General features: G+C 45.4%; 1 protein-coding gene across 12 annotated transcripts in view; it reads right to left on the bottom strand.

Annotated features, from left to right (window-relative positions):
• Positions 1-25,090, bottom strand: part of dmd (dystrophin) — a 2,299,423-nt gene that overhangs the window by 490,302 nt on the left and 1,784,031 nt on the right. For all 12 annotated transcript variants that reach the window (XM_070893344.1, XM_070893337.1, XM_070893339.1 and 9 more), the window contains one exon: positions 16,779-16,896. In XM_070893344.1, the coding sequence (XP_070749445.1) occupies positions 16,779-16,896 (118 nt within the window). The remainder of the gene's footprint in view (positions 1-16,778; positions 16,897-25,090) is intronic.

Here is a 25,090-nt window from a genome sequence, read left to right as displayed (position 1 = left end):
CACTGGCCGCAAAACTTGGCTCCGCAACACCTGTTGCTTGGGCGCTACAGGTGCCGATTTGGGTTCATAATGTTGTCCGCGGTGCCTGCGCACACTTCTGGTGCGGGGCGTGCCACATGCCAGCTTGGGTAGGTGGTCAGCACAGGCGTGGGCAGTGTGCGCCAGAAGTATGCAGAATAGGCACATTGTGACCTCAATGATTTGACGCCAGCGCTGCCATTTTGGAGCTCAATGCTCCACCAAGGCCCTCTTAAACCCGTACAGCTGAACACGCGTTCAGCAGCGGGAAGGACTCCCCACCAGTGCTACTTAAAGAGGCCAACTACTTACAGGTTAGGTGTTGATTGATTTCTACTGGCTGTTGGCTGTGGCTGAGTTTGTTAAGTGTTTGATGGTCTCTAGAGTTCTTTAAAGTTGCTAAATTCTACAGGTGTGGCACTGCTGAAGGACTTTGTCCTGACTTCAAGGATTCTGCACAGACCACTTGCTCCAAGATATGGATACAGCATGTCAGGGAGAATGAGTAAAGGTGACACAGAGCAGTACAAGCTGCTGGCAGAGGGAGGAGGAGGAGAGGGAGAAAGGCTCTCAGCAGGAGGCCATATCCACCTGGGTGTTCAGGGAGGAATACTTCTACCTGAACCTCGGTGAGGAACAGCGTGTGAGACATCTTCGCTACACTAAGGAGGTGCTCACTGAAGTCTGCCACCTGCTGCAGCCACAACTGCAACCCCTGGGCAGGGAGAGGACCGCTTGGCCAGTGGCTGTGAAGGTCATGGTGGCCATGAACATTTATACTTTGAGCTGGCTTCCAGGCTGGAGCAGGAGATATTTGCAACATCTCCTAGTTTGTGGTGCACTGTTGCGTATGGGAGGTAACCGAGGCTCTGTATTCCAAAAGAGGTGAATGCATTTCCTTCTATTTGGCCAGGGAGCAGTAGGTGGAGCGAGAACATGGCTTCACGAGGATTGCAGACTTCCCCTTGATGCAGGGTGTCAATGAGTCCACACACATCGTTTTGTGGGGGGCCGCAATTCAACTTGGGAGGTGTACTGCAACCGAAAGGGATTCCACTCAACAGCAACAACTTGCATTTATATAGCGCCTTCAACATAATAAAATATCCCAAGGCACTTCACAGGAATGTTACAAGGCAAAAAATTTGACACCAAGACACATAAGGAGAAATTAGGGCAGATGACCAAAGATGTAGGTTTTAAAGAGTGTCATAAAGGAGGAATCAGAGGTCGCGAGGTGGAGAGATTTAGACAGGCTTGGGGCCTAGACAGCTGAAGGCACGGCCACCAATGGTTAAGCGATAATAATCAGGGTTGCTCAAGTGGGCAGAATTAGAGGAGCGCAGATATCTCAGGGGGTTGTGGGGCTGGAGGAGATTACAGAGATAGGGAGGGGTGAGGCCATGGAGGGGTTGGAAAACAAGGATGAGAATTTTGAAATCGAGGCGTTGCTTAACTGGGAGCCAATGTAGGTCAGCGAGCACAGGGGTGATGGGTGAGCGGGACTTGGTGCGGGTTAGAACATGGGCTGCCGAGTTTTGGATGACCCCAAGTATATGTCTGGTAGAATGTGCGAGGCCAGGCAGGAGTGCGTTGGATGAGTCAATGCCCTCAATGCCCAACTGGTGTGCAACCATACTCAACGCACCATGCAGGCCAATGTTTGGTATCCTAGCAGCAGTCATGATGCCTTCATTCTGAGGCAGTCTGTTGTCCCATTTGGATTTGGACCACCACGACAAACCAGAGGATGGCCACGGGGCAGTAAGGTCTATCTGCTGAGCACCTGGCTCACTACTCCAGTGCGCAACCCAAGCACCCATGAGCAGCATGAATACAACGAAAGTCATGTGATCGAGCAGACCATCCTGGAGGAGCCCTGCAGTACTCGCCAGAGCGCATCTCAAAATCTGTCGTGGTCTGCTGCGTGTTCCACAACCTCGTCATCATGAGGGCACAGTCCTTGCCACCACATATACGAGGACGAGGACGAGGAGGAGGAGGAGGAGGAGGAGGAGGAGGAGGAGGAGGAGGAGGAGGACGAGGACGAGGACGAGGAGGAGGAGGAGGAGGAGGAGGAGGAGGAGGAGGAGGAGGAAGAAGAAGAAGAAGAAGCGAGGAGGCAACCTTTCTGGCCGGGCTGTCAGTGATCAACTCAACTGACTGTGATACCAGTGAACGCAATCCCAATTCCCCATTCACCAATAGTCTCACACCACGGGTGGTAGAAGTTTGGAATGCTCTTCCGCAAACGACAATTGATGCCAGATGAATTGTTGATTTCAAATCTGAGATTGATAGATTTTTGTTAAGCAATGGTATTAAGGGATATGGGCCAAAGGCTGGTGTATGAAGTTCGGTCACAGAACCGCCTTGATCTCACTGAATGGCGGAACAGGCTCGAGGGGCTGAACGGCCTACACCTGTTCCTAAGTTCCTATATACTCCCTTAAAAATGGCACCGGTTTCTTTGTCGGCATGAACCGGCGAGATAAGGCTACCGGCCCCGTTTCAAGGCTTTGACCGCCGCATTAACACCAGGCCAAACAAATGAAAATCGACCCCAGTGTCATCAAGTGAGAAGGGAAAAAAGGGAAGGAAAACAAAATTAAACAAAATAAATCTGCTTTCAAAACTGGCATCGGTACTTTGGCAAGATTCAAAACAGCCAGGAATCTGGATGCTAAAAGTACACTCTCACTCTGTTGCTACCTACATTAGGTGTGCCTCTTGGCTTCCTGGCAGGAGTGGACAATCCCTGCTGTTACAGGACTGGTGCCAACAACAGGATAAACAGGCTGTCCTACTCTAGGCTAGGGATATCTGGCCTCAGACAGATATCCTGCAAAATTTCAGTAGGGGAATGCAAATCGATTCCCCCATGATTGAATGTACTCTCTGTGGTAGGCTTTTTACTTTTTTTAAGGTGTCATTCAGTCCCAGCAATACGGGAGACTTGTTGTATATGGGTGTGCCTTACATCCAGTGTGGCCATGGTGATGACAAAAAATGTGACACAAGTGGTCATTCTGTCATCTAAAAGTTATTTGGTTACATCTGCCCCTATTTGGGTGGGCACCCAATTTTCCACAGAAGTGACACTGGACAAGTGATACAGGCCAGCAAATGGCAGGACAGAACCTGGTCCTAATTACTACCCGTCTGCCCGAGTTAAGCAAGAAAAGCTGCGTAATTTCAGAGGAAAATCCTACCTAACATCCGTATTTCACCAATGACATGCAGCCAATGAATTTTCATAATGTCACACTTACTTTGGCTGGGCCTATTCTTGTCTATCACCCATGGAAATGATCTGAGAGCGCACAGCGCAACCGAAAATGGCAATAGGGGTTGGAGAACCCTGGTTTGCATACTGTAATAAGCCCACTGCCAAAACCTCATTCATCTGAAATATTTGGGGCACAAATTAATTTGGATGAATCAGTTGGCCATTGAAGAAGAACACTCTTGCACTCAGATGGCGTCTTTCACATCCTCACGTGCTTTGAGGCCAATGAATTGTTGTTGAACAACAGTTGCTGTTGTTATCCAAGCAAATACAGCAGCCAATTTGTGCACTGCAGGGTGCCACAAACAGCCAATGAATGAGCCACCTGTGTTTGATGGTGTTAGTTAAAGGGATAAATATGCAGCAGGATATCAGGAGAACCTGCTGATGACCAATATACTCTGATAGTCCCAAAGTAAAAACTGACGCATTAAAAAAACTGGCAGAGAATTAAAAGCACTGGATATCATTATGTCTGGCAGCTAACTAGAATGAATACTATACTTTAATAAACATTTCTAATGCGTGAATTTGTGCCATTTAAGGCAAGCAGTTTGGTTCGCAGGCTGGAGAAGCCAAAGGGCAGCAAACATAACAGTCAGCTGAGAGATTCAACTCTGCTTACACAACGGCAGAACAGAATACCGGAGTACATGCATCCCCGATCTCCCAGCCTACGGAAAATAGCCATCAAATTCCTTTCAAATATCAACACTTCAGGAATAACTGCGAATGTGTTTTTAAAAAAAGAGTCTGGCATTCCCACAAACCAGAAATTCAAGAACGTTCAGGGTGAGTTCTGAATGGGTTGAAAAGACATTTTCCACTCAGGCAAAACGTAAGCAGGAAAACAGCAGAGCATCACGTGATCTGCATTTGCCCATCGGCTCAGAAATGGGCTGAGACACAGTGTCTGAGTGAGGAGGAATAGCTCGTGTGGAGGAGGAGGGAGACGTTGCTAACTGGAGAGTAAGGGCATGTCAACCTTCCCATGTTGAGCCGAGGGATCCTTTAAAAGGATACTTGCAGAACAGGTTCACGATCAGCATAAAGAATTCCTGCTCTCGTTCCCGTGTCCACCCCTATCAGGGCCGGATTAAGGGCCTAATGGGCCTGGGGCAAACTGATCCAAATGGGCCTATAGTTATGTTTGTTCACGTTCAATACATTACGTATATGATTCTGATTCTGAGTATGAAAACAATAGGCCAGTATATTCAACAATGAAAGCATATATTCTGTATCAAGTAGGAATATATTCTGGTTTTGATAACATTGCAATACTAGATTCCGATGCATATATGCAAATTTCTCTCAATAACATGCGAAATAAAACAGGCTAGTCTATATTCTGTTTTGTATATAGGTACATTCGTGTATATAGATACTTCTGTATATAGATGTATTTAGTTAGTGGGCCTATGTTCTTTGGTGGGCCTGGGGCTGCAGCCCCATCCGCCCCATGGTTAATCCGCGCCTATCCACCCAAATATCACCTGAAAATCAGGCAGTAGGAAGAAAGGTCAGGTTTCAAACTCCAAAACAGACCTGTCGTTTGGAGTCTGGTTTGGAGTCCAACATAGCTTTGCATTGTACTTTCCTGCCACTTGACAACAATTAACCCAATCCCACTTCACAAACAACAGGATAACATTTCCAGACCTCAGCAGCTTGACAGGTTTTCCAGCATTTGAATGAGTAATGTCCCTCTCGATGCAAGGTGTTTAAGAGGCATATCTGTGCTCACCTTGCTGGGGAAGAATTTGCGGTTGGTATGATGGCGTACCGCCTTTGAAATTGACCGTAGGTTCGGCATTGCTAAATCCCAAACTTGCGATCTGTCAAGTTCTGAATAAACAGATCCTCTGTTGCGACTGTGAAATCCTCATTGCTGGCGCAGAGTTGGGCTAATTGCCGACCAACTGCCCAGCAATTACGCTTGAAAATGTTATGGTTGGTGCAAACAGGCACAGGAGCCTGTTTGCACAGCATAAGGAGAAGGGGGTAGTTGTGCATACATTTTTAATATCCAACATAGCTTTGCATTGTCATACAAACACTGACATTAATTCGTATTGTTCTTTCGCTGCTGTTCTTCACTCTGATTACGAATTATTCCCAGCCACCAGACTTTTTGCAGAACAAAGTAATTGGATATGATTGAAACAAGATTTACTGCCGAATATTTCTTTTGCCATACCTTGCTTTGAATAATAGTTGTACTCTAAGTAAGCAAAACTGAACAGATCCTCGAAAGGAATCCGTGTTCATTTTACACAAAATATTCCTCGCCAGTTTGGCTTGAGTGTTATAATGATTATTATTATTATTTACAGTGGGTGTGATAAGTCATCAATTCAAATCAATATTCACACTGTTTAAATTAAAATTTGATTGATGTCGGGCATCAGAAATTTCTATTTCCTGATTGGAGTACTGCCCCACGTGATCCCTGGGATCGTGGACCATTACACTGCACTCAAATCCACAGCAAAACAGCACAAGTTTTCGAAGGGGCCTCGCATCAGGTAAGTGCGAATTTCTTTCGGAGGTCGGCAGTGTACTTCGTAGCTATATCGCCGATCACAATTTCAGGGCCATTACAATTATTTATCTGTCAGCCGTAACTCAGTTGGTAGCACCCTCGCCTCTGAGTCAGAAGGTTGTGGGTTCAAGTCCCACTCCAGAGACTTGAGCACAAAATTCTAGGTTGACAATCCAGTGCAGTGCTGAGGGAGTACTGCACTGTCGATGGTGCCGTCTTTCAGATGAGACGTTAAAACGAAGACTGTCTGCTCTCTCAGGTGGATGTAAAAGATCCCATGGCACTATTTCGAAGAATAGCAGGGGAATTATTCCCAGTGTCCTGGCCAATATTTATCTCTCAATCAGCATCACTAAAACAGATTATCTGGTCATTTTCACATTTATTTTTCTGGGAGCTTGCTGTATGCAAATTGGCTGCCGCATTTCCCACATTACAACAGTGACTACACGTCAAAAGTATTTAATTTGCTGAATAGCGCTTTGAACATCTGATGTTCGTGAAAGACGCTATCTAAATGCAAGTCTTTCAGTCTTCTTTCTTTGTGTTAAATGTCATCTTAGTTTGTGCTCAGGATATCCACTCTCTGGGCTCAAAATTGGCCATGACTTGCTCCAATTTTTTTGGAGCAAGTTGGTTTTTCTGCCGTAAGTTAAAAAACGCCACTTTCCCCAATCAACTTGCTCCAGAGTAACTCAGTTAGGTATGATTTTTTTTAGTTGAGTTTCTTTTTCAAAACGGAGGCGTTCCCAACCACTTAACGCCAGTTTTGGCCATTTATGCCACTTTGGCCAGCTAAAACTTACTCCAAATCGAATTAGGTCAGCGTATGTGGCCAGCTCTGAAAAACCTTAGAAATCGGCGCACATTAGTACATCGGCGGACATTCGGCCTGGGATAGGGGCGGGAAGGGAACCGGAGAGGACCTGAAACTAAACAACCAAGCACCAAACATTGCAAGGAAAAGCTCAAACAATTAAAATACTCATAGAAATCAAGTAAATCCTTCCTTAATCTTTAAAGTCAGCCCCAGGAAGGCAGCGGGCCGGCCTGTGCGTGAGGCCATTCGGCCTGGGATAGGGGCGGCAAGACGCACACGGGGAGTCCAGTCGACCAGGGCTAGGGACAGCTGCAAATAAACAGGGAGGGTGCGGAAGCAGAGCGACCAAACGCAGCATCGGTTGGGGGGGGGAAAGTGAGAGCGAGAGATGCTGGCCTCGATATCAACGGGGTGGGGGGGGGGGGGCGGCGGGAGCGGGTAAAGCAGAACGACCGAACGTGGCATCGGTTGTGGGGCGGGGGGGGGGGGGAAGAGAGAGCGAGAGATGCTGGCCTCGATATCAACGGGGTGGGGGGGGGGGGGCGCGGCGGGAGCGGGTAAAGCAGAACGACCGAACGTGGCATCGGTGGGGGTGGGGGGCAGTTGGGGAGATAGAAATTCTGCCCTTTGAATCAACTGGAAGGCTGGGGGGAGGGAGGTCACAAAACCTAATTCGGTTCACAGCTCTCCTTCTGGCACGAAAACAAAACCAACTGCGATTGCTTTAAAAATGGCCGAGTGCCAAGTTTCAGTGCTACTGCGCATGCGCGCACATCGGACCCGACACGAATGCACATGCGGAGAGCTGCCAGCAGAGGTTCAGGCGCAGGGCCTTAGCTCTTCCCCCCAATTGACTGGCCAGACTGCGGCAAGCCACGGGACACGCAGCAGAGCGGCCAGGATGGGGACACATTTCTTGGTGCCGTTTTCAGTGCACAAAGCCGGCGCATCTCAGGTCGTCGAATAAAGGGGTTGGGGAAAATTGAGCCCAATACTCTGAAACAGGCATGCAACAGTCAACAACTGTTGCTGATCTTGGTTGTCATTTTGCTCCTAACGGTTCATTAATATTGAATCACTGTATCAAAGAGAATGACAGAGCTTCCTACACACAGTAATGGGAAATTTTGTATTGTTATTGCATCCACTTTACTGAACTTTAGTACAGCGGGCTGCTGGAGTAATCTCAGTCAATCAAGAAATTAAAGGCAGTGACAAATGGAATAAAATGTCAACTCTTGGAAAAAAAGTTATACCCAATCATCTACAGCTAAAATTACTCAGCTAACAGAAATGAATAGATGTAGGAGCCTAATGGTTTTGAATTTCCAATTTCCTCACTTAATAGATAGATTCATTTCAGGAGTGCTGACTGTATTGGGTCTGTGCCAATTTTGGGGGATTTAGGGACAAATGATAGGAGTGGAGACTTATATTGCTGGGTCCCAGCTCCGTTTGTGCTACACCTGCATTTCCTGGGGTCCACCAGACAGGGCACTGAAATGGGCGGCAGCACTTAATGTCATGTAGATGATGTAGGAATGACATCATGAAGCCTGCCACTTCATTTTCCAACAAATTTGCTCGGTGGCCGCTTGTAAAAATATAGAAAAAGGAACACGCGTTTATATAGTGCCTTTCACAACCTCAGGACGTCCCAAATTGTTTTGCAGCCAATGAAGTGCTTTTGAGGTGTCGTCGCTGGTGTGATGTAGGGAAAAAAAAAGCAACATCCCCACGGCACTTGGGAATCCCTGGCCCAAGACCGCCCTAAGTGGAAGAAGAGCATCTGGGAGGGCGCTGAGCACCTCGAGTCTCGTTGCTAAGAGCATGCAGAAACCAAGTGTAGGCAGCAGAAGGAGCATGCGGCAAACCAGTCTCACCCACCCTTTCCTTCAACCACTATCTGTCCCACCTGTGACAGAGACTGTAATTCCCATATTGGACTGTATAGTCACCTGAGAACTCACTTTTAGAGTGGAAGCAAGTCATCCTCGATTTCAAAGGACTGCCTATGATGATGTAGGAAACACGGTAGCCAATTTGCGCACAGCAAGCTCCCACAAACAGCAATGTGATAATGGCCAGATAATCTGTTTTAGTGACGCTGATTGAGGGATAAATATTGGCCAGGGCACGAGGAAGAACTCTTTGAAATAGTGCCGTGGGATTGTTTATGTTGACCTGACAGAGCAGGCGGGGCATCGGTTTAACGTCTCATCCAAAAGACGGCACCTCTGACAGTGCAGCACTCCCTCAGTTCCCTCAGGAGTGTCAGCCTAGATTTCTGTGTGCTCAAGTCTCTGGAGTGGGACTTGAACCCACAACCTTCTGACTCAGACACCACCCAAGCCGACTGAGCAGTCGAAATAATCTGTTAGTCAAGGAAGTCATAAAATAAGAGAGATTCTTTTTGCAAGCTACTGTCCAAAAAATGAGGTGAGTTTATAACCAGAAATAGCTTTCCCACAAAGTGTAGGAAAATTTCAAATGTTTTAATTAATAATTAAAAATGCATTGACAATCTTGAAGTGTGCAGAATAAAGACTGACATTTAATTTATTTCTATGTCATCCAATCTTTTTGTATAATCTGTGTTAATATGCTGCTCCTTGGCAGAATATCGATGTCAACGTTCAAGTTATCCAGAAAATTGGTAAAACTTGGCTGTTAGGTCAGAAGAGGATTAAATGTTCTGACAAAAGATAAACGCCCTGAAACGCTAACTCTGTTTCTCTCTGCACTGATGCTGCCTGACGTGCTGAGCGTTTCCAGCATTTTCTGTTTTTATTGCAGGTTTCCAGCTTTTGTTAAATTCTTTGTGCTTCTGCTCATACAAAGGGGCTGGATTTTCAGGTGGATTGCGACCCGGTTTTCGCCGGGTTTTGACCCTCCGCGGCGAAAAATGGGGCGGTGGGGTCTTTTGTGTATCCGGGCGCGATCCTCTGGCCAGGTTTTGCGGCGGCGCTTAGAAGCCCTATCGGAGAGAGCTGCGCCGGGTGTGTAACGGCTCTCCTTGCGACACAGCCAGAAGTTTCAACTCGCAACCCGACCCGTACGCCCCGAAACGCGGCCTGCGATGACCGCCAGGGAAACACAGCGTTCCAGCCCGGCGGCGAGGTGGATAAACTGCAAAAAAAAAGTAAGTTCCAGTTTTTATTCTTTTATTTTTTTTTGCAGCGATTTGTGCTGTAAGGGTGTGGCCAACGTTTTTTGAATGTTTTTGTGAATTTTTTGGAGGGGGAGTTTTTCCCCATGCCCCCAAGGCCTCTCTCGGAGTGCTTCAGCCCCGCACTTTAGTTGGTGAGGTTCCCGTTTTAGCACCGCGAAAGTCGTACAACGCCTCCCTTTGCGCTAGGCCCCTGGCGCAGGGCCCAGATGACAAAAATTAATCGGACGGTGAATTCCCCCCCCACCCCACCTCCGCCTCCATTTTCGCCCCGAAAACAGCAAAGCCGAAAGACTCGGGTCGACAAAGGCAGCTTTGCCTCTCAGCTCATTCGTACATAACAAGGAGTTTGGAAGAGGCTTCTCCAACTTTTTTCCCCTTATGTAGTGGTTTTACCTGTGCAAATCAAGAAAACACTGTTGCAGCCCATAATATGAATGGCCAGAGTCGAACTGCTAATCTCAATACCTGAATAACAATCTAGTTGTCTTGGAGTAGACTGCAGAGGCATAAGTGTTCTCTGAGTGCATTCTCAGGATCAGGATCTTGACTTACTGAAAAGTAATTCTCTGAGCACTCGACCCTTATGCACTTATTTTCTGCCTTTGAATTTTCAGTTGGCATTCTGTGATTTTGCACTGCAATGATGTTAAAACAGAGCCAGCAGATACTCAATTAAATGTTCCCAGCAAGCTCCTGTTTTGTGACTGACAGTAACAAGCCATTGATTCAATTTGTTGCCACACATGGTTTAAACTCTGACCACATTCAGTGAAAAACTCTTCGGATGCTTTTACAAAGCAAGTTTAGCGTCAGTGTGAAGCAATTTTCACTTCGCACCAACTCTAAACTGGCAGTGTAAAACCAGAATCAGGACTTAACCTGCCACTTTTATAGGAAGAAAATTTGCATGTAGTTTTTTAATTAATGAGTACGGTAGCATAAAGTCTATGTTTTGGACTATGACTAATTCAGAGGCCTAAATTAATAATCTAGAAGATAAGAGTTCTAATCCCACCATGGCAGTTTGAGACTTCGAATTCAATTTTTAAAATTCTGGAAATAAAAAGCTGGACCGAGGCATTCCGGTTTTCAGGTTTTTCCGGATTTCGGAGAAGAAATACAACGTCCCAAATCCAGAAATCCTGGGCCGAGTTTCGGATATTTCCGGACTTTGGAGACAATCCGACATCCCGAATCTGGAAACCCTGGGCCGAGTTTCGGATATTTCCGGACTTTGGAGACAATCCGACATCCCGAATCTGGAAACCCTGGGCCGAGTTTCGGATATTTCCGGACTTTGGAGACAATCTGACGTCCCGAATCCGGAAACCCTTGGGCCGAGTTTCGTGAATTTCCAGATTTCGGAGCATTACATCCGACGGCTCGAATCCGGCAACCTCGAGGCCGGACCAGGCTGGGCTGCGTACTGTTTTGGATTCGTGCTTGGAGAAAGGTATGTACAGCTTAACTGTCTGGTTTTTGGGAAATATTTCCGGATTCCAGACAACGACTCTTGCAATCTGCACAATGTCCGGTTTTCAGACAATTCCGTTTTTTTGAACTCCGGATGTCGGACGTTCTACCTGTATCAGTAAAAGTGACCATGAAGCTGTCAGATTGTTGTACAAACCCAACTAATTGACTAATGTCCTATAGGGAAGGAAACCTGCCGTCCTTACCCAAGGTGGCCTCTATGTAATTCCAGTCACTCACCAACATGGTTGACTCTTAACTACCCTCGGAAGAGGCCAAAGAAGTTGTATCAAACTGCTACCACCGTCTCACGGGCAACTAGGCATGGGCAATAAATGTCGGCCTTGCGAGTGACACCCACATCCCAAAAATGAATAATTAAAAAGAAAACAAACTAGCGGAGTTGAGGTGGTACGCCTTACATAGTTTAGCATCCCAAAATCGTTCAGAAACAGACAGTAAATCAAACGGCAATCCTGTTCTGTGTCTGCTGCTCGTCTTGTAACTGGTGCTAGATTCTTGTTGTTGAGAGGCAGGGCGGTTTACAAACCTCTTCAGGGAATCATTTACTCATTGGACTCCTACTTAGTATTGATTGCTAACAGTTCAGAGAGGAGGGTCTTTGATAAAGTGCAGTCAGTGCCGCATGCACAAGAAGAGTTACTGATTATTGCTGAGTTGCACGGCTTTTTCTGGCAAGTCACACAATCTAATTTCAAATATCCCAAATGTGGCTGATTCTTTGTAAAAATAATCTCAGATGGTACAGGTTGAACCTCCCTTATGTTGGAGTCCATTATTAAAGAAGCAGCAGCAGGACATTTGGATAAGCAAAATTCGGTCAGGCAGAGTCAGCATGGATTTATAAAGGGGAAGTCATGTTTGCCAAATTTGCTGTCATTCTTTGAGGATGAAACGAATAGGGTGGATCAAGGGGAACCAGTGGATGTGGTGTATTTGGACTTCCAGAAGGCATTTGACAAGGTGCCACATAAAAGGTTACTGCACAAGATAAAAGTTCATGGGGTTGGGGGTAATACATTAGCATGGATAGAGGATTGGCTAATGAACAGACAACAGAGAGTCGGGATAAATGGTTAATTCTCTGGTTGGCAACCAGTAACTAGTGGGGTGCCGCAGGGATCAGTGCTGGGACCCCAACTATTTACAATCTACATTAACGACTTGGAAGAAGGGACTGAGTGTAACGTAGCCAAGTTTGCTGATGATACAAAGATGGGAGGAAAAGCAATGTGTGAGGAGGACACGAAAAATCTGCAAAAGGACATACAGGCTAAGTGAGTGGGCAAAAATTTGGCAGATGGAGTATGAGGTCATGCACTTTGGCATAAAAAAATCAAAGAGCAAGTTATTATTTAAATGAAGATTGCAAAGTGCCACAGTACAGCGGGACCTGGGGGTACTTGTGCATGAAACACAAAAGGATAGTATGCAGGTACAGCAATTGATCAGGCAGACCAATGGTATCTTGGCCTTTATTGCAAAGGGGATGGAGTATAAAAGCAGGGAAATCTTGCTACAGCTATACAAGATACTGGTGAGGCCACACCTGAAATACTGCGTGCAGTTTTGGTTTCCATATTTACGAAAGGATATACTTGCTTTGGAGGCAGTTCAGAGAAGGTTCACTAGGTTGATTCCGGAGATGAGGGGGTTGACTTATGAGGAAAGGTTGTGTAGGTTGGGCCTCTACTCATTGGAGTTCAGAAGAATGAGAGGTGATCTTATCAAAATGTGGAAGATTATGAGGGGGCTTGACAAAGTGGATGCAGAGAGGATGTTTCCAATGATGGGGGAGACTAGAACTAGAGGGCATGATCTTAGAATAAGAGGCCGCCCATTTAAAACACAGATGAGGAGGAATTTCTTCTCTCAGAGGGTTGTAAATCTGTGGAATTTGCTGTCTCGGAGAGCTGTGGAAGCTGGGACATTGAATAAATTTGACAGAAATAGACAGCTTCTCAAGCGATAAGGGGATAAGGGGTTATGGGAAGCGGGCGGGGAAGTGCAGCTGAGTCCATGATCAGATCAGCCATGATCTCAATGAATGGCGGAGCAGGCTCGAGGGGCCGTGTAGCCTACTCCTGTTCCTATTTCTTATGTTCTTATTATCCGGAACTCTTGGGACCTGGCCTGTTCTGGATAAGGGATTTTTCCGGACGAGAGATGGTCACGTTAAATTGGATGGTACAGGTACTGAGCAAGGGGATATCGGGGCTGGCTGGTTTGGGGCTGGGAGTGCAGCAGAGAGATCATTGGGGCGGGGGGGGTGGGGGGTGGGGGGGTGGGGGCGGTGCGGTTGGTGGATCGCGGGGTCAGGCCAACGATTGTGGGAGTCAGCAGTGAGGAAGGACTTCAATTTTTTCATATCGGAGTTCTGCGCATGCGCCACCTGGTGGCCGGCAATGGTTCTGGACGAGGGGTGGTTCTGGATAAGGAAGTTCTGGATAATGGATACTCTATTCTGTGCTTGAGTGTGCAACTCTATATTATATCCTTGTCATTTTTACACTTTTGTTATTTTCAAGACACGTGGGTGTAGAGTTCCCATTTTGGATGCAACGGCACATTGACAAACGCGAAAGCTGCCAAAATCTGGTGCAATCAAGCAGCATTTTAAAAGGAAATTTCTTTGAAAAAAATGTTGCTTTCAAAAATTTTCCTTCATATATTTCATAGTGGTAACTTGGTGAAGTTGGATTAAAACAGCTGAAAACGGGGCTATGACAAAAAATAAGCATTTTTAATCCACCAGCTGAGTAATCCATTTTAAATGATTGAAGTTCACTTAAAAAAAAATATAGAACTATTTTCTCGTTGTAATGGAGTACATTAGTCAGTTTCTTAGTAAAGTAAAACAAAAATTACATTTAAAAGCTTTTAAAACGTACCTTTTACTGTCTTGCGACCAAAAGACCCAGCTGAATTTTTAAAGCGCGGCAAACAAGCGGGAACTCCCAATGGAGATTAATTCACCCTGGGGGGGGGGGGGGGGGGGGGGGCGTGGTGCATTTTGTGGGCGGGGTCAGCTTTCAGCACGTTGCTTTTAGCGCAAAAGATCAGGGAAACTCGAGTTGCGCCGAGCCGGTTAGGCAGATTTCAGCCGGATTGAGCCGAAAAAACAAGCGCAGTATTAGTGTTGAACATCTGAATATTTCTTTGGGGGAGAAATTGGGGTCGTTTGCATCTCCCATTAATGCCCCTGGGGGGGCGCTAACGGGGCACAAACCACTTTTCATCCGGGTGGGCGCCGCTAACGACTCCCGCTATATTCCGCGGGTGTTTAGCAACGGCTGTAACTGGTCGCGTCCCACTCCACTGGCGATGATGGTGTCATCACTGTGCAAAGCGACCCGTTTTCACCCCAGATCAAAGATTCGGTATCACCACCTGAAGCTGTGCCGGGCAATGCCAGCAACAGCTTCACAGAGCTTATACATGGCGGCCGGCCGCTAGTTAAAGGGGAGGTGACGTGCATGCAAATAAAAATCAGCCGACTTACCTGTGGCGGCCCGTTGTCTCTTTGAACGCGGAGTCCGTGCCGCGATCTGGCAGCCCGGTACTCCGCTTGAGTGGGGGCTGATGGCATGGCACGCCACTCCCAGTGGTCCAGGTAGGGCCCCCCAGCATCAGCAGCTTGGCCCTCCCCTTTAATGAAGGGGAGGCAGTGCTACACTCCCCAGTGCGTAGCGCTGGGCCCCGCTCCCTCTGCTTCTACCCCCATAGGGCTCCAGAGAGGAAGTGGAGCGTGTTTGTTTGCGTTCCATTTCCTCTCGAGGGCGGTAACCCCCAATTTTGCGAGCAAGGCGGGACTTCCGCACGGCTGCAGGAACTCCTGCCTTGCGGATTTTACTGCTCCCAAATGCGGCGCTACTCAATTTCCCGACCTTTTTCTAGAATTTTCCTGCACAGAAACAGGCCATTTGGCCCAACATTTCCATCGATGCCATGTTTATGCTCCACACGAGCTTCCTCCCTCCCACCTTACTTTATCTAGCCATACCAACATATCCTTCTATTCCTTTCTCTCTCACGTACCTACCTAGCTTCCCTGACATGCATCTATGCTAATCGCTTCAATCACCCCATGTGGTAGTGAGTTACACAATCTCACCACTCGAAGTAAAGATTTTCAAATGTTTTTAAAACCTTTATAAAACACTTGTTCAGCCTCAACTGGAGTACTGTGTCCAATTTTGGGCAGCCGCACTTTAGGAAGGATGTGAAGGCCTTAAAGAGGGTGCAGAAAAGATTTATGAGAATGATTCCAGGGATGAGGGACTTCAGTTATGTTGATAGACTCGAGAAGCTGGGGTTCTCCTCAGAGCAGAGAAGGTTGAGAGGAGATTTGATGGAGGTGTTCAAAATCATGAGGGGTAGATAAGAGAGAAGCTGTTCCCATTGGCAGAAGGCTAAAGAAGCATAGGACACAGATTTAAGGTGATTGGCAAAAGAACCAAAGACAATACGAAGAAAAACTTTTTTGCGCAGCGAGTGGTTAGGATCTGGAATGCACTACCTGAAAGGGTGGTGGAAGCAGATTCAATCGTAACTTTCAAAAGGGAATTGGATAAGTACCTGGATGAAATAAAATGTCAGGGCTATGGGAAAAGGGCGGGGGAGTGGGACTAGCTGAAGTGCTCTTGCAGCGAGCCGGCATTAGCTCGACGAGCTGAATGGCCTCTTTTTGTGCTGTAACCTTTCTCTGATTCTATAAAAACTTTTTCCCCATCTTCCTTGTCTCCTGAGGTGACTTCTTGCTGGGGTACAGTACCAGGAATTCTTGCTAGGCTAGAATACCAGGACCTCTTGCTGGCACAGTCCCAGGCCCACAGAGTCCCCTCCAGTACCTCACTCAAGCAGCCATTTCCCATGTGTAAGCATAATCAATAAATGCCATCATACTATTTTGCTGTGGGCACATCACAGTTTAGCCTGACCTGATCCTCATCTGACATCCACCTGCACACAGGGCTAGCAATCAGACACAGGAACCCTGGCCCATCTCTGCTTTCCCATCCTACTGAGGTCACTTATGCTGTTGCTCCTCCTGCTCCGGCTGAGAGCCTGCAACTCAGCAAGGACTGACAATTAAACCTGAGAACTTCTCTTTGAATGGCTCAGCAACTCACTGCCTTAACTTAGCTGAGCCATTTGGGGAGCTCAGGAAGAGACTGTTGCCATTTCAGTCACTTTCCTTTTGGAATTGCTCTGATGCTGAATCACCACTCCATTCTAAATGTGGTTTCATGATTTAAAATGGCAGCAGGTTGACTGCACTCATTTGAGCCAGGAGCAATCATGTTTCTTCAGTCTCCAAGTCATTGAATATTAATTACCCAGCCAAGCAATAACATTTCAAACTGGCCCATTGCAATGCACGATACAGATGTGAAGAGTTATATAACGTGTCATCTATTTGCCGATTCAGATTACTTACTGCGATCTGTGATGATTGCTCGGGCCTCCTGATTGGTTGTCTTGTTCTTCAGGTTTTGTGCTGCAGTAATAAGCTCCTCCAGCTGAGGGCGCTTTTGATCTAAGTCTTGCAGTGTGGCCTGGAACGGGATCAATGAAAAGGAAAGGGTCTCAAAAGAAGGAAGTTTAAAATCCTTAGATAGAAAAAAATAAAGCTTTGGCTTCAGATAGGGAATGTTTGAATTGTCACTGATGATATTAATAAAATTAAGAATAAATGTGAAAAGTTCACAAATCCAGCAGTGGAGCTGTAAAATGGCTCAATCACCATTTTGATGTGTGTACATTTACTTCTGCTATTCCCAACATACTTTCCTAATTTACATTATTAATTTTAATTTTAGAACAGAGTCCGTGTTATTCCCCAGTTCAACAGTGACTGACAATTTAAATACGTTTCGAAGCCAAATCCATATTATAAGTATAGAAACAGAGGCCCCAAGTTTCCACATGATTTACTCCTGATTTTTTAGGAGCAACTGGTGGAGAACGGAGTATCTTAGAAATCGCAATTCTCCACATTTAAGTTTTCTGCAGTTCTAGTCAGGTAGAACAGTTTCACTTTGGAACAGAATTTTTTTTTCAAAAGGGGGCGTGTCCGGCCACTGACGCCTGATTTGACAGTTTCCACAGTGAAAACGTACTCCAAACTAACTTAGAATGGAGCAAGTGAAGATTTTTGTAGGCCTGAAAAAACCTTGTCTACACATTAAAAAATCAGGCGCAGGTTACAAATTAGGCGTCCGGAACGAGGTGGGGGGGCTGGAGGGAAGTCATTAAATTCTATAATAAATCCTTAGTTATAATTATACAAATAATTCCAACCAGAATAAAAATTTATAAGCAAAGAAAAGATTAAATAAACCATGTTCCTACCTGTGTGAAAGTGCTTCAGGCAGGGAGAAGGCTGCAGGAAGCCTCACAAGTTGAGGCAGCCGTTCCCGACGGCAGCGGGGGGGGGGGGGGGGGGGAGGAGGCAGTGAGGGCCCGACCGACCGACGGCAGGGAGGAGACAGCCGTTCCCAATGGCAGCTGGGGGGGGGGCAGGCCCCCCTGCCGTCGGTCGGGCCTGTCGGGAAACGGCTGCCTCAACTTCTGAGGCTTCCTGCAGCCTTCTCACTGCTGCAAGAAGCCTCAGTGCTGATCATGGAAGGGCAATGTGGTTTTATTAAAAAATGTTAAAAATTGAACAGCTGCAAAGAACTACAAAAATGGCCGAGTGCCAATGTATCCTTCACACTGCGCGAACGCTCCAACGCACACGCGCAGGGTTGCCGGCACGAAAAAAACTCATTTAAATGGTACCCCCCCCCCCCTCCTACTTACAAAATCGGCGCGAGTGGTATGCTCCGCCCCCTGAGCGCCGCGCCAGGCAGACATCGAGCTGCAAAGCGCTCGAGAATAGCGCTTTTTTTTTCGGGCGCCGTTCTCGGCGCGAAAAACGGGCGCCCAGCTCGGAGGGGCACCTGTTTTGCCGCGTGTGGAAACTTGGGGCCATAGAAACATAAAAAATAGGTGCAGGAATAGGTCATTCGGCCCTTCTAGCCTGCACCGCCATTCAATGAGTTCATGGCTGAACATGCAACTTCAGTACCCCCTTCCTGCTTTCTCTCCATACCCCTTGATCCCCCGGACTACATCTAAATCCTTTTTGAATATATTTAGTGAATTGGCCTCAACAACTTTCTGTGGTAGAGAATTGCACAGGTTCACCACTCTCTGGGTGAAGAAGTTTCTCCTCATCTTGGTCCTAAATGGTTTACACCTTATCCTTAGACTGTGACCCCTGGTTCTGGACTTCCCCAACATTGGGAACATTCTTCCTGCATCTAACCTGTCTAAACCCGTCAGAATTTTAAACGTTTCTATGAATACAAGCCCAGCTGATCCAGTCTTTCTTGATATGTCAGTCCGCCATCCCGGGAATTAGTCTGGTGAACCTTCGCTGCACTCCCTCAATAGCAAGAACGTCCTTCCTCAAGTTAGGAGACCAAAACTGTACACAATACTCCAGGTGTGGCCTCACCAAGGCCTTGTACAACTGTAGTAACACCTCCCTGCCCCTGTACTCAAAATCCCCTCGCTATGAAGGCCAACATGCCATTTGCTTTCTTAACCGCCTGCTGTACCTGCATGCTAACCTTCAATGACTGATGTACCATGACACCCAGGTCTCGTTGCACCTCCCCTTTTCCTAATCTGTCACCATTCAGATAATAGTCTGTCTCTCTGTTTTTACCACCAAAGTGGATAACCTCACATTTATCCACATTGTACTTCATCTGCTATGCATTTGCCCACTCACCTAACCTATCCAAGTCACTCTGCAGCCTCATAGCATCCTCCTCGCAGCTCACACTGCCACCCAACTTAGTGTCATCCGCAAATTTGGAGATACAACATTTAATCCCCTCGTCTAAATCATTAATGTACAATGTAAACAGCTGGGGCCCCAGCACAGAACCTTGCGGTACCCCACTAGTCACTGCCTGCCATTCTGAAAAGTACCCATTTACTCCTACTCTTTGCTTTCTGTCTGCCAACCAATCCACGTCAGCACACTACCCCCAATCCCATGTGCTTTAACTTTGCACATTAATATATATAAGTACATAAGAAATAGGAGCAGGAGTAGGTCATACGTCCCCTTGAATCTGCTCCGCCATTCAATATCATGGCTGATCTTCGACCCCAACTCCACTTTCCCACTCAATCCCCATATCTTTTAATTCCCCTAGAGTCCAAAAATCTATGTTGTTCAGCCTTGAATATACTCAACGGCTCAGCATGCACAGCCCTCTGGGGTAGAGAATTCCAAAGATTCACAACCCTCTGTATGAAGAAATTCCTCCTTATCTCAGTCTTACATTGCCAATCCCTTATCTTGAGACTATGCCCCCTAGTTCTAGACTCTCCAGCCAGGGGGACCAACCTCTCAGCATCTATCCTGTCAACCCCCCTTAGAATCTTATGTTTCAATGAGATCATCTCATTCTTCTAAACTCCAGAGAGTATAGGCACAATCTACTCAATCTCTCTTCATAGGACAACCCTCTCAGCCCAGGGATCAATCTAGTGAACCTTTGTTGCACTGCCTCCAAGGCAAGTATGTCCTTTCTCAGATAAGGAGAACAAAACTGTGCACAGTACTCTATGTGTAGCCCTATACAATTGTAATATGATGTCCTTACTCTTGTACTCCTTTGCAATAAAGCCCAACATGCCATTTGCCTTCCTAATTGCTTGCCGTACCTGCACGCTAACTTTCTGTGTTTCCTGTATGAGGACACCTAAATCTCTCGAAACACCTATACTGAATAGTTTATCACCGTTTAAAAATTATTCTGTTTTTCGATTCTTCCTACCAAAGTGAATAACCCCACATCTCCCCACATTATACTCCATCTGCCTCCTTATTGCCCACTCGCTTAACCTTTTTGTCCTCCTCACAGTTTAATTTCCCATCTAGCTTTGTATCATCAGCAATCTTGGATGCATTGCACTCAGTCCCTTCATCTAAGTCATTAATATAGACTGTAAATAGCTGAGGCCCCAGCACTGATCCATGCGGCACCCCACTAGTTACAGCCTGCCAATGTGAAAATGACCCATTTATTCCCACTCTGTTTTCTGTCCATGAACCAATCCTCTATCCATGCTAATATATTACCCCCAACCCCATGAGCCATTATCTTGTGTAACAACCTTTTATGTGGTACCTTATCAAATGCCTTTTAGAAATCCACACAACGAAGAATAAATCTTACATTTATACAGCACTTTTCATGTCCCAAACTGCATAACAGGCAATTAATTACTTTTGAAGTGCTATTATGTAGACTGCTGTGGTAGACAATTTGTACACTGATAGGTCCCACAAACAATAATGAGGTAAATGACCAAATGTTCATTTTTGATGGTTCTGATTGAGGGATAAATGTTGGCAACAATTCTGCTCATCTTCCAATAATGTCATTGGATCTAATGCATCCAGCTGGGCAAGCAGAGGGCGGGGGGCAGGGGGGCGGTGGAGCTAAGCTCACTGGGGAAATCCTTTCAGCAAACCTCACCCCCAACAAGTGCAGGCCAGCCCTGTTGCTGCCTCCTACCTGCACAAAATGGGTAGTGGGCCCACCGTCCAATTGCATCAAAGATTTCTCCAGCAGTGGACGGAAAAGTAATATATGTAAAATAAATATTCAGCTCACAAATTAGCCCCCTCGTGACATCCAACACCCAAGGCTACCCCGGAGTGCTGATAACCACATTCCTCACTGTCGAGGGGAATCATCTGTAAGTTCTTCAGCAATTTAAAAGTGCCAGAAATAAATGCAACTGGAGAATATTAATGGAAAGAAATAAAGAAAAGACTTACATTTATATAGTGCTTTCACGACCACTGGATGACGTAAAAGCGCTTTACAGCCAATGAAGTGCTTTTGGAGTGTAGTCACTGTTGTAATGTGGGAAACACGGTAGCCAATTTGCGCACAGCAAACTCATCCAAACAGCAATGTGATAATGACCAGATAATCTGTTTTTTTGTTATGTTGATTGAGGGATAACTATTGACCAGGACACCGGGGATAACACCCCTGTTTTCTTCGAATCTTTTCCGTCCACCTGAGAGGGCAGGTTTAACGTCTCATCCGAAGTACAATTCAAGACTTGCCAGTTATTATATAGCTGGATGGATGGATTGTAGAATCATAGAAATGTACAGCACAGAAGGAGGCCATTCAGCTCATCGTGTCTGTGTCAAATAAATATATATTGGACCAGAAATTGCGGTGGGAGGGTTCCCGTGGGCAGATGCCTCCAACCTGAAAAATGTCTACGACTTCTGGTCTTGGGCCTCTACATACATGAAAGCCTGCATAAGGGCCCACATATTCCCAAAACACACAAACACTTAAAAAACATCACATTTTTAAAATTAATCATAATGAAATTTAATGAATTATTTAAAACAAAAATTTAATTTTGAAATATAAATTTACATATTTTAAAGAGTCTAAAAATAGACTTAGCTTATTTAATAGAACTTTAAATGTTTAAATTATTTAAATTTTTTTATTTCTCCATCCTTTAAAGGTCTTAAAAAGCAGGCCTTACGCCTGCATTTATCAGTCGTAAGAATTTCAAGGGCATTCGCTGGGCAGAAGTTGGGTAAATAGCCTCACTCTCCGCCCACGGAGTCCCTCTTCTTCTGGATGAGTGCAATCTGTCAGGAGGATGCTCGACAGGTCACAAGTTCTGGGTTTAGGCGTATGTACGCGCCCATAGGGACCGCAAATTCAGGGCCATTATGTGTATCTTGCATCCGGGATGCATTGTTCACACTCCAGACACAGGTGGTGCTTATTGCATGTTGACAGGCACACAGATGTCAAACATTTGTGTTTTTCAAGGACGATTAGCGTTTTGAATCTGCATTTACACTGCTTGCGTGGCAATAATGGACTCACTTCTCCTGTTTCAGCACATGCATGGAAGAGCTCACTTGTGATGTATTGTGTAAATGAAATCAAGTCCCAAACCAGCTGTTTTGTGCAGAGGCAAAAGTGAGATCTTATAGCATTTTTTCAATTCATAATCAATCATCAATTAAATTATTAAAAGATCTGTTCTTTTTTGTGTGGTTACAGTCTCTCTCTTTAGCATTAAACCAAATCTCTTGCTAACCTGGATACATTTTAGAGAAGACATTTTATAACATAAGATTTTAAAGTCAGTTTCTTGGATTTCTTGGCAGCTTCATATCAGTCAGCACTTTAACACCAGTCTCTTCACCAGATGGTCACCTTCACTCGTAACAATTACTTTTATATTGATAAAGTATACACAAGACCATTTCAGAATACATTATTTTTGGCTCCAAATGTTAAATCATGGTATATTTCAAAAAGGTGCACCAAACAGTGTCAAAAATTAAAATTATCTGGGAACATGTGACCCCCAAAACACACCAGGAAATTACTTTTGCCTCTGCAGAGCTCATTTCCTCTGTCAAAATTCACCACAGCAAAAGACTGTACATTTGTGTTTGCTTCGCCCTGCCCCACCCCTCATAATAATTGACTGAATATTTGGCATAGCTGCAGCTAAACCCATGACAAATTTGTGTCCCACTGCACTCTCACTGTAACTGTTTCTTTTTGTATGTCATACGCAAGACTGTTGCGTTTCAATTTTCATAAAACAACGCGCTCAATTGTGGAATGTGGTACCAAAGCCCGAAGAAAAATCCTGAAATACAATTTGATACAAAGGAATCTAACTTATTCAGTTATGTGTTTGTTTTTGAGTTGTCAGCTATTTTGAAGCTGCTGATCAGCTATTCCGAGTTTTGTATGAGCATGTATGAGCATGTCAAACCATTTTAAAAAGATAATGAAAACTAAAATTATTCATGTGATTATTAAACACTGCAGGAGCTTAACTGAAATGACCTAAGTATTCAGGGAGATTTAATCTGTTTGCCATGCTAATTTATGATAACAATTTTTCCTGGGTATTACTTTAACTATAGAATCTTAACCTGTTACAGTTCTGGGGACAGTACATATTAATAATGATGGGAAAATGTAAGGAAACTCTCTAATAAAATCAGATGGCTCATTTGAACTGTGTGAACATTCTTCTCCTGTTCACCCACATTGTAAACATCTGTGCAGATGTGATGATACTTTGAAATCTAAATCTTCCTCTTTGTTCCAACTTATTAACATCAGGCCTATCCTGTGGGCAAAATATTCTGCATCAGTTTGTCATGATTGACTTTAATCAGGTCCAAGCAAGCAAAAAAAGTTCCTTTAAATGTTTGCTGGTCCATTTGTGGAATGGTTTCTGTTACCAGTTAGGACCTCTCCCAACGCTTTGTGTTTGCAACAGGACAGTTTTCATAAGCAGACCGTGCCTCCTGTGAACTGAAACTTGAGGTCTTGTGCGTGAAGTGAATAGGTTTGGCCTGCCTCAGCATTAACAATTATCCTTCACCCTGAAAGCACATGGGTTGTCCACTGAATGCTCCTGTCTTCTTTGATTGGTGGAACAGTATCACTTTGTGAGCACTTTTTCACACAAAGTGCAGTGGAAATCTGGAACGCTCTCCTCCAAAAGGCTGAGTCAATTCAAATTTACAAGATTGAGATCAATAACATTTTGTTAGGTTGGGATATCGAAGGACATGGGGCAAATGAGTAGAGGTACAGATCAGCCATGATCTAATTGAATGGTGGAACGGGCTGAAGGGGCTGAACAGCCTTCTCCTGTTCCTACATAGTTCTGGCTGAAACCGCAAGCCAAATTTATTTACAAGAAATAATGTTACACAGAAGCAAAATATGCTGCTAAACTGCCACACAACTTTATTCTGACTCGAACATCACAATTTTGCATACATACAACACCACAAAACTCAGAATTCTTGATGCACTTAATGACATATCTTCAGGAGCTGATCTATCATTCCCCTCCCCCAATACCATCAGTTACCTCTAGCCAGTGTTGTATATTCACTATCCGCTCTACCCTCAGGCTCCAAGACAAAGGAACTCCTTTCAGAGTGCAGCTAATAGTTACATTAGGGCACAATACACTGGACCAATGTTCCCTCTATTTTTTGGGGGGTTGCAGCCTCTTTAACAGGCTGCACGTCCCATTCAAATTTCTGCGCATGAGCGAGCGGTATTTCCATTTAAAAGCTGGTGCGCCAGCCTGCACGGGACTTCCAGACCGCTGCACAGCCGCACAGTTCAACAGGAACATTGGACTGGACTTGCTTCAATGTCATAGGAACAAGATATACTATGGAAATATGTGACGCAAAATGGAGCTTATAATAGGTTATAGCTAATAATATATAATAGAATACTCAGATCAATGTTAAACATAGAGTACAATGTTCATTGGAGCTTTTTGCCAGCATTACACCCCTTTTTATTTATCTCCACATTTTGGTAAAAATTATTGAAAGGAGGAAAATAGTTTCCCAGATATTCATAAAACCTGTAGAGATTCACCATGACATTGGCTGTCTGCAAGCATATATGCTTCTGAAGGATAATGGCCCAGAAATCCCAGCCTTCCCGGGTCCGTACGGAATGTGTACGGACCCGGGAAGACATCACCAAAGCCGATTTTCAGTGCACAATGCGCGTGTGCTGAAATCTGGATTTTCCGATCGGTCAAACTGATCCAAAGAAATCGCCACATCCAGGACATTTGCATCCGCAAGATTGCGGTTTTTACCCATATCTTGCCCAGCGGATG

Source organism: Pristiophorus japonicus, chromosome 11 (genome assembly GCF_044704955.1).
Source record: "Pristiophorus japonicus isolate sPriJap1 chromosome 11, sPriJap1.hap1, whole genome shotgun sequence".
NCBI lineage: Eukaryota > Metazoa > Chordata > Chondrichthyes > Pristiophoridae > Pristiophorus > Pristiophorus japonicus.
The sequence above is the reverse complement of the archived record's forward strand: the minus strand, read 5'-3'. Positions and strand labels throughout refer to the sequence as shown.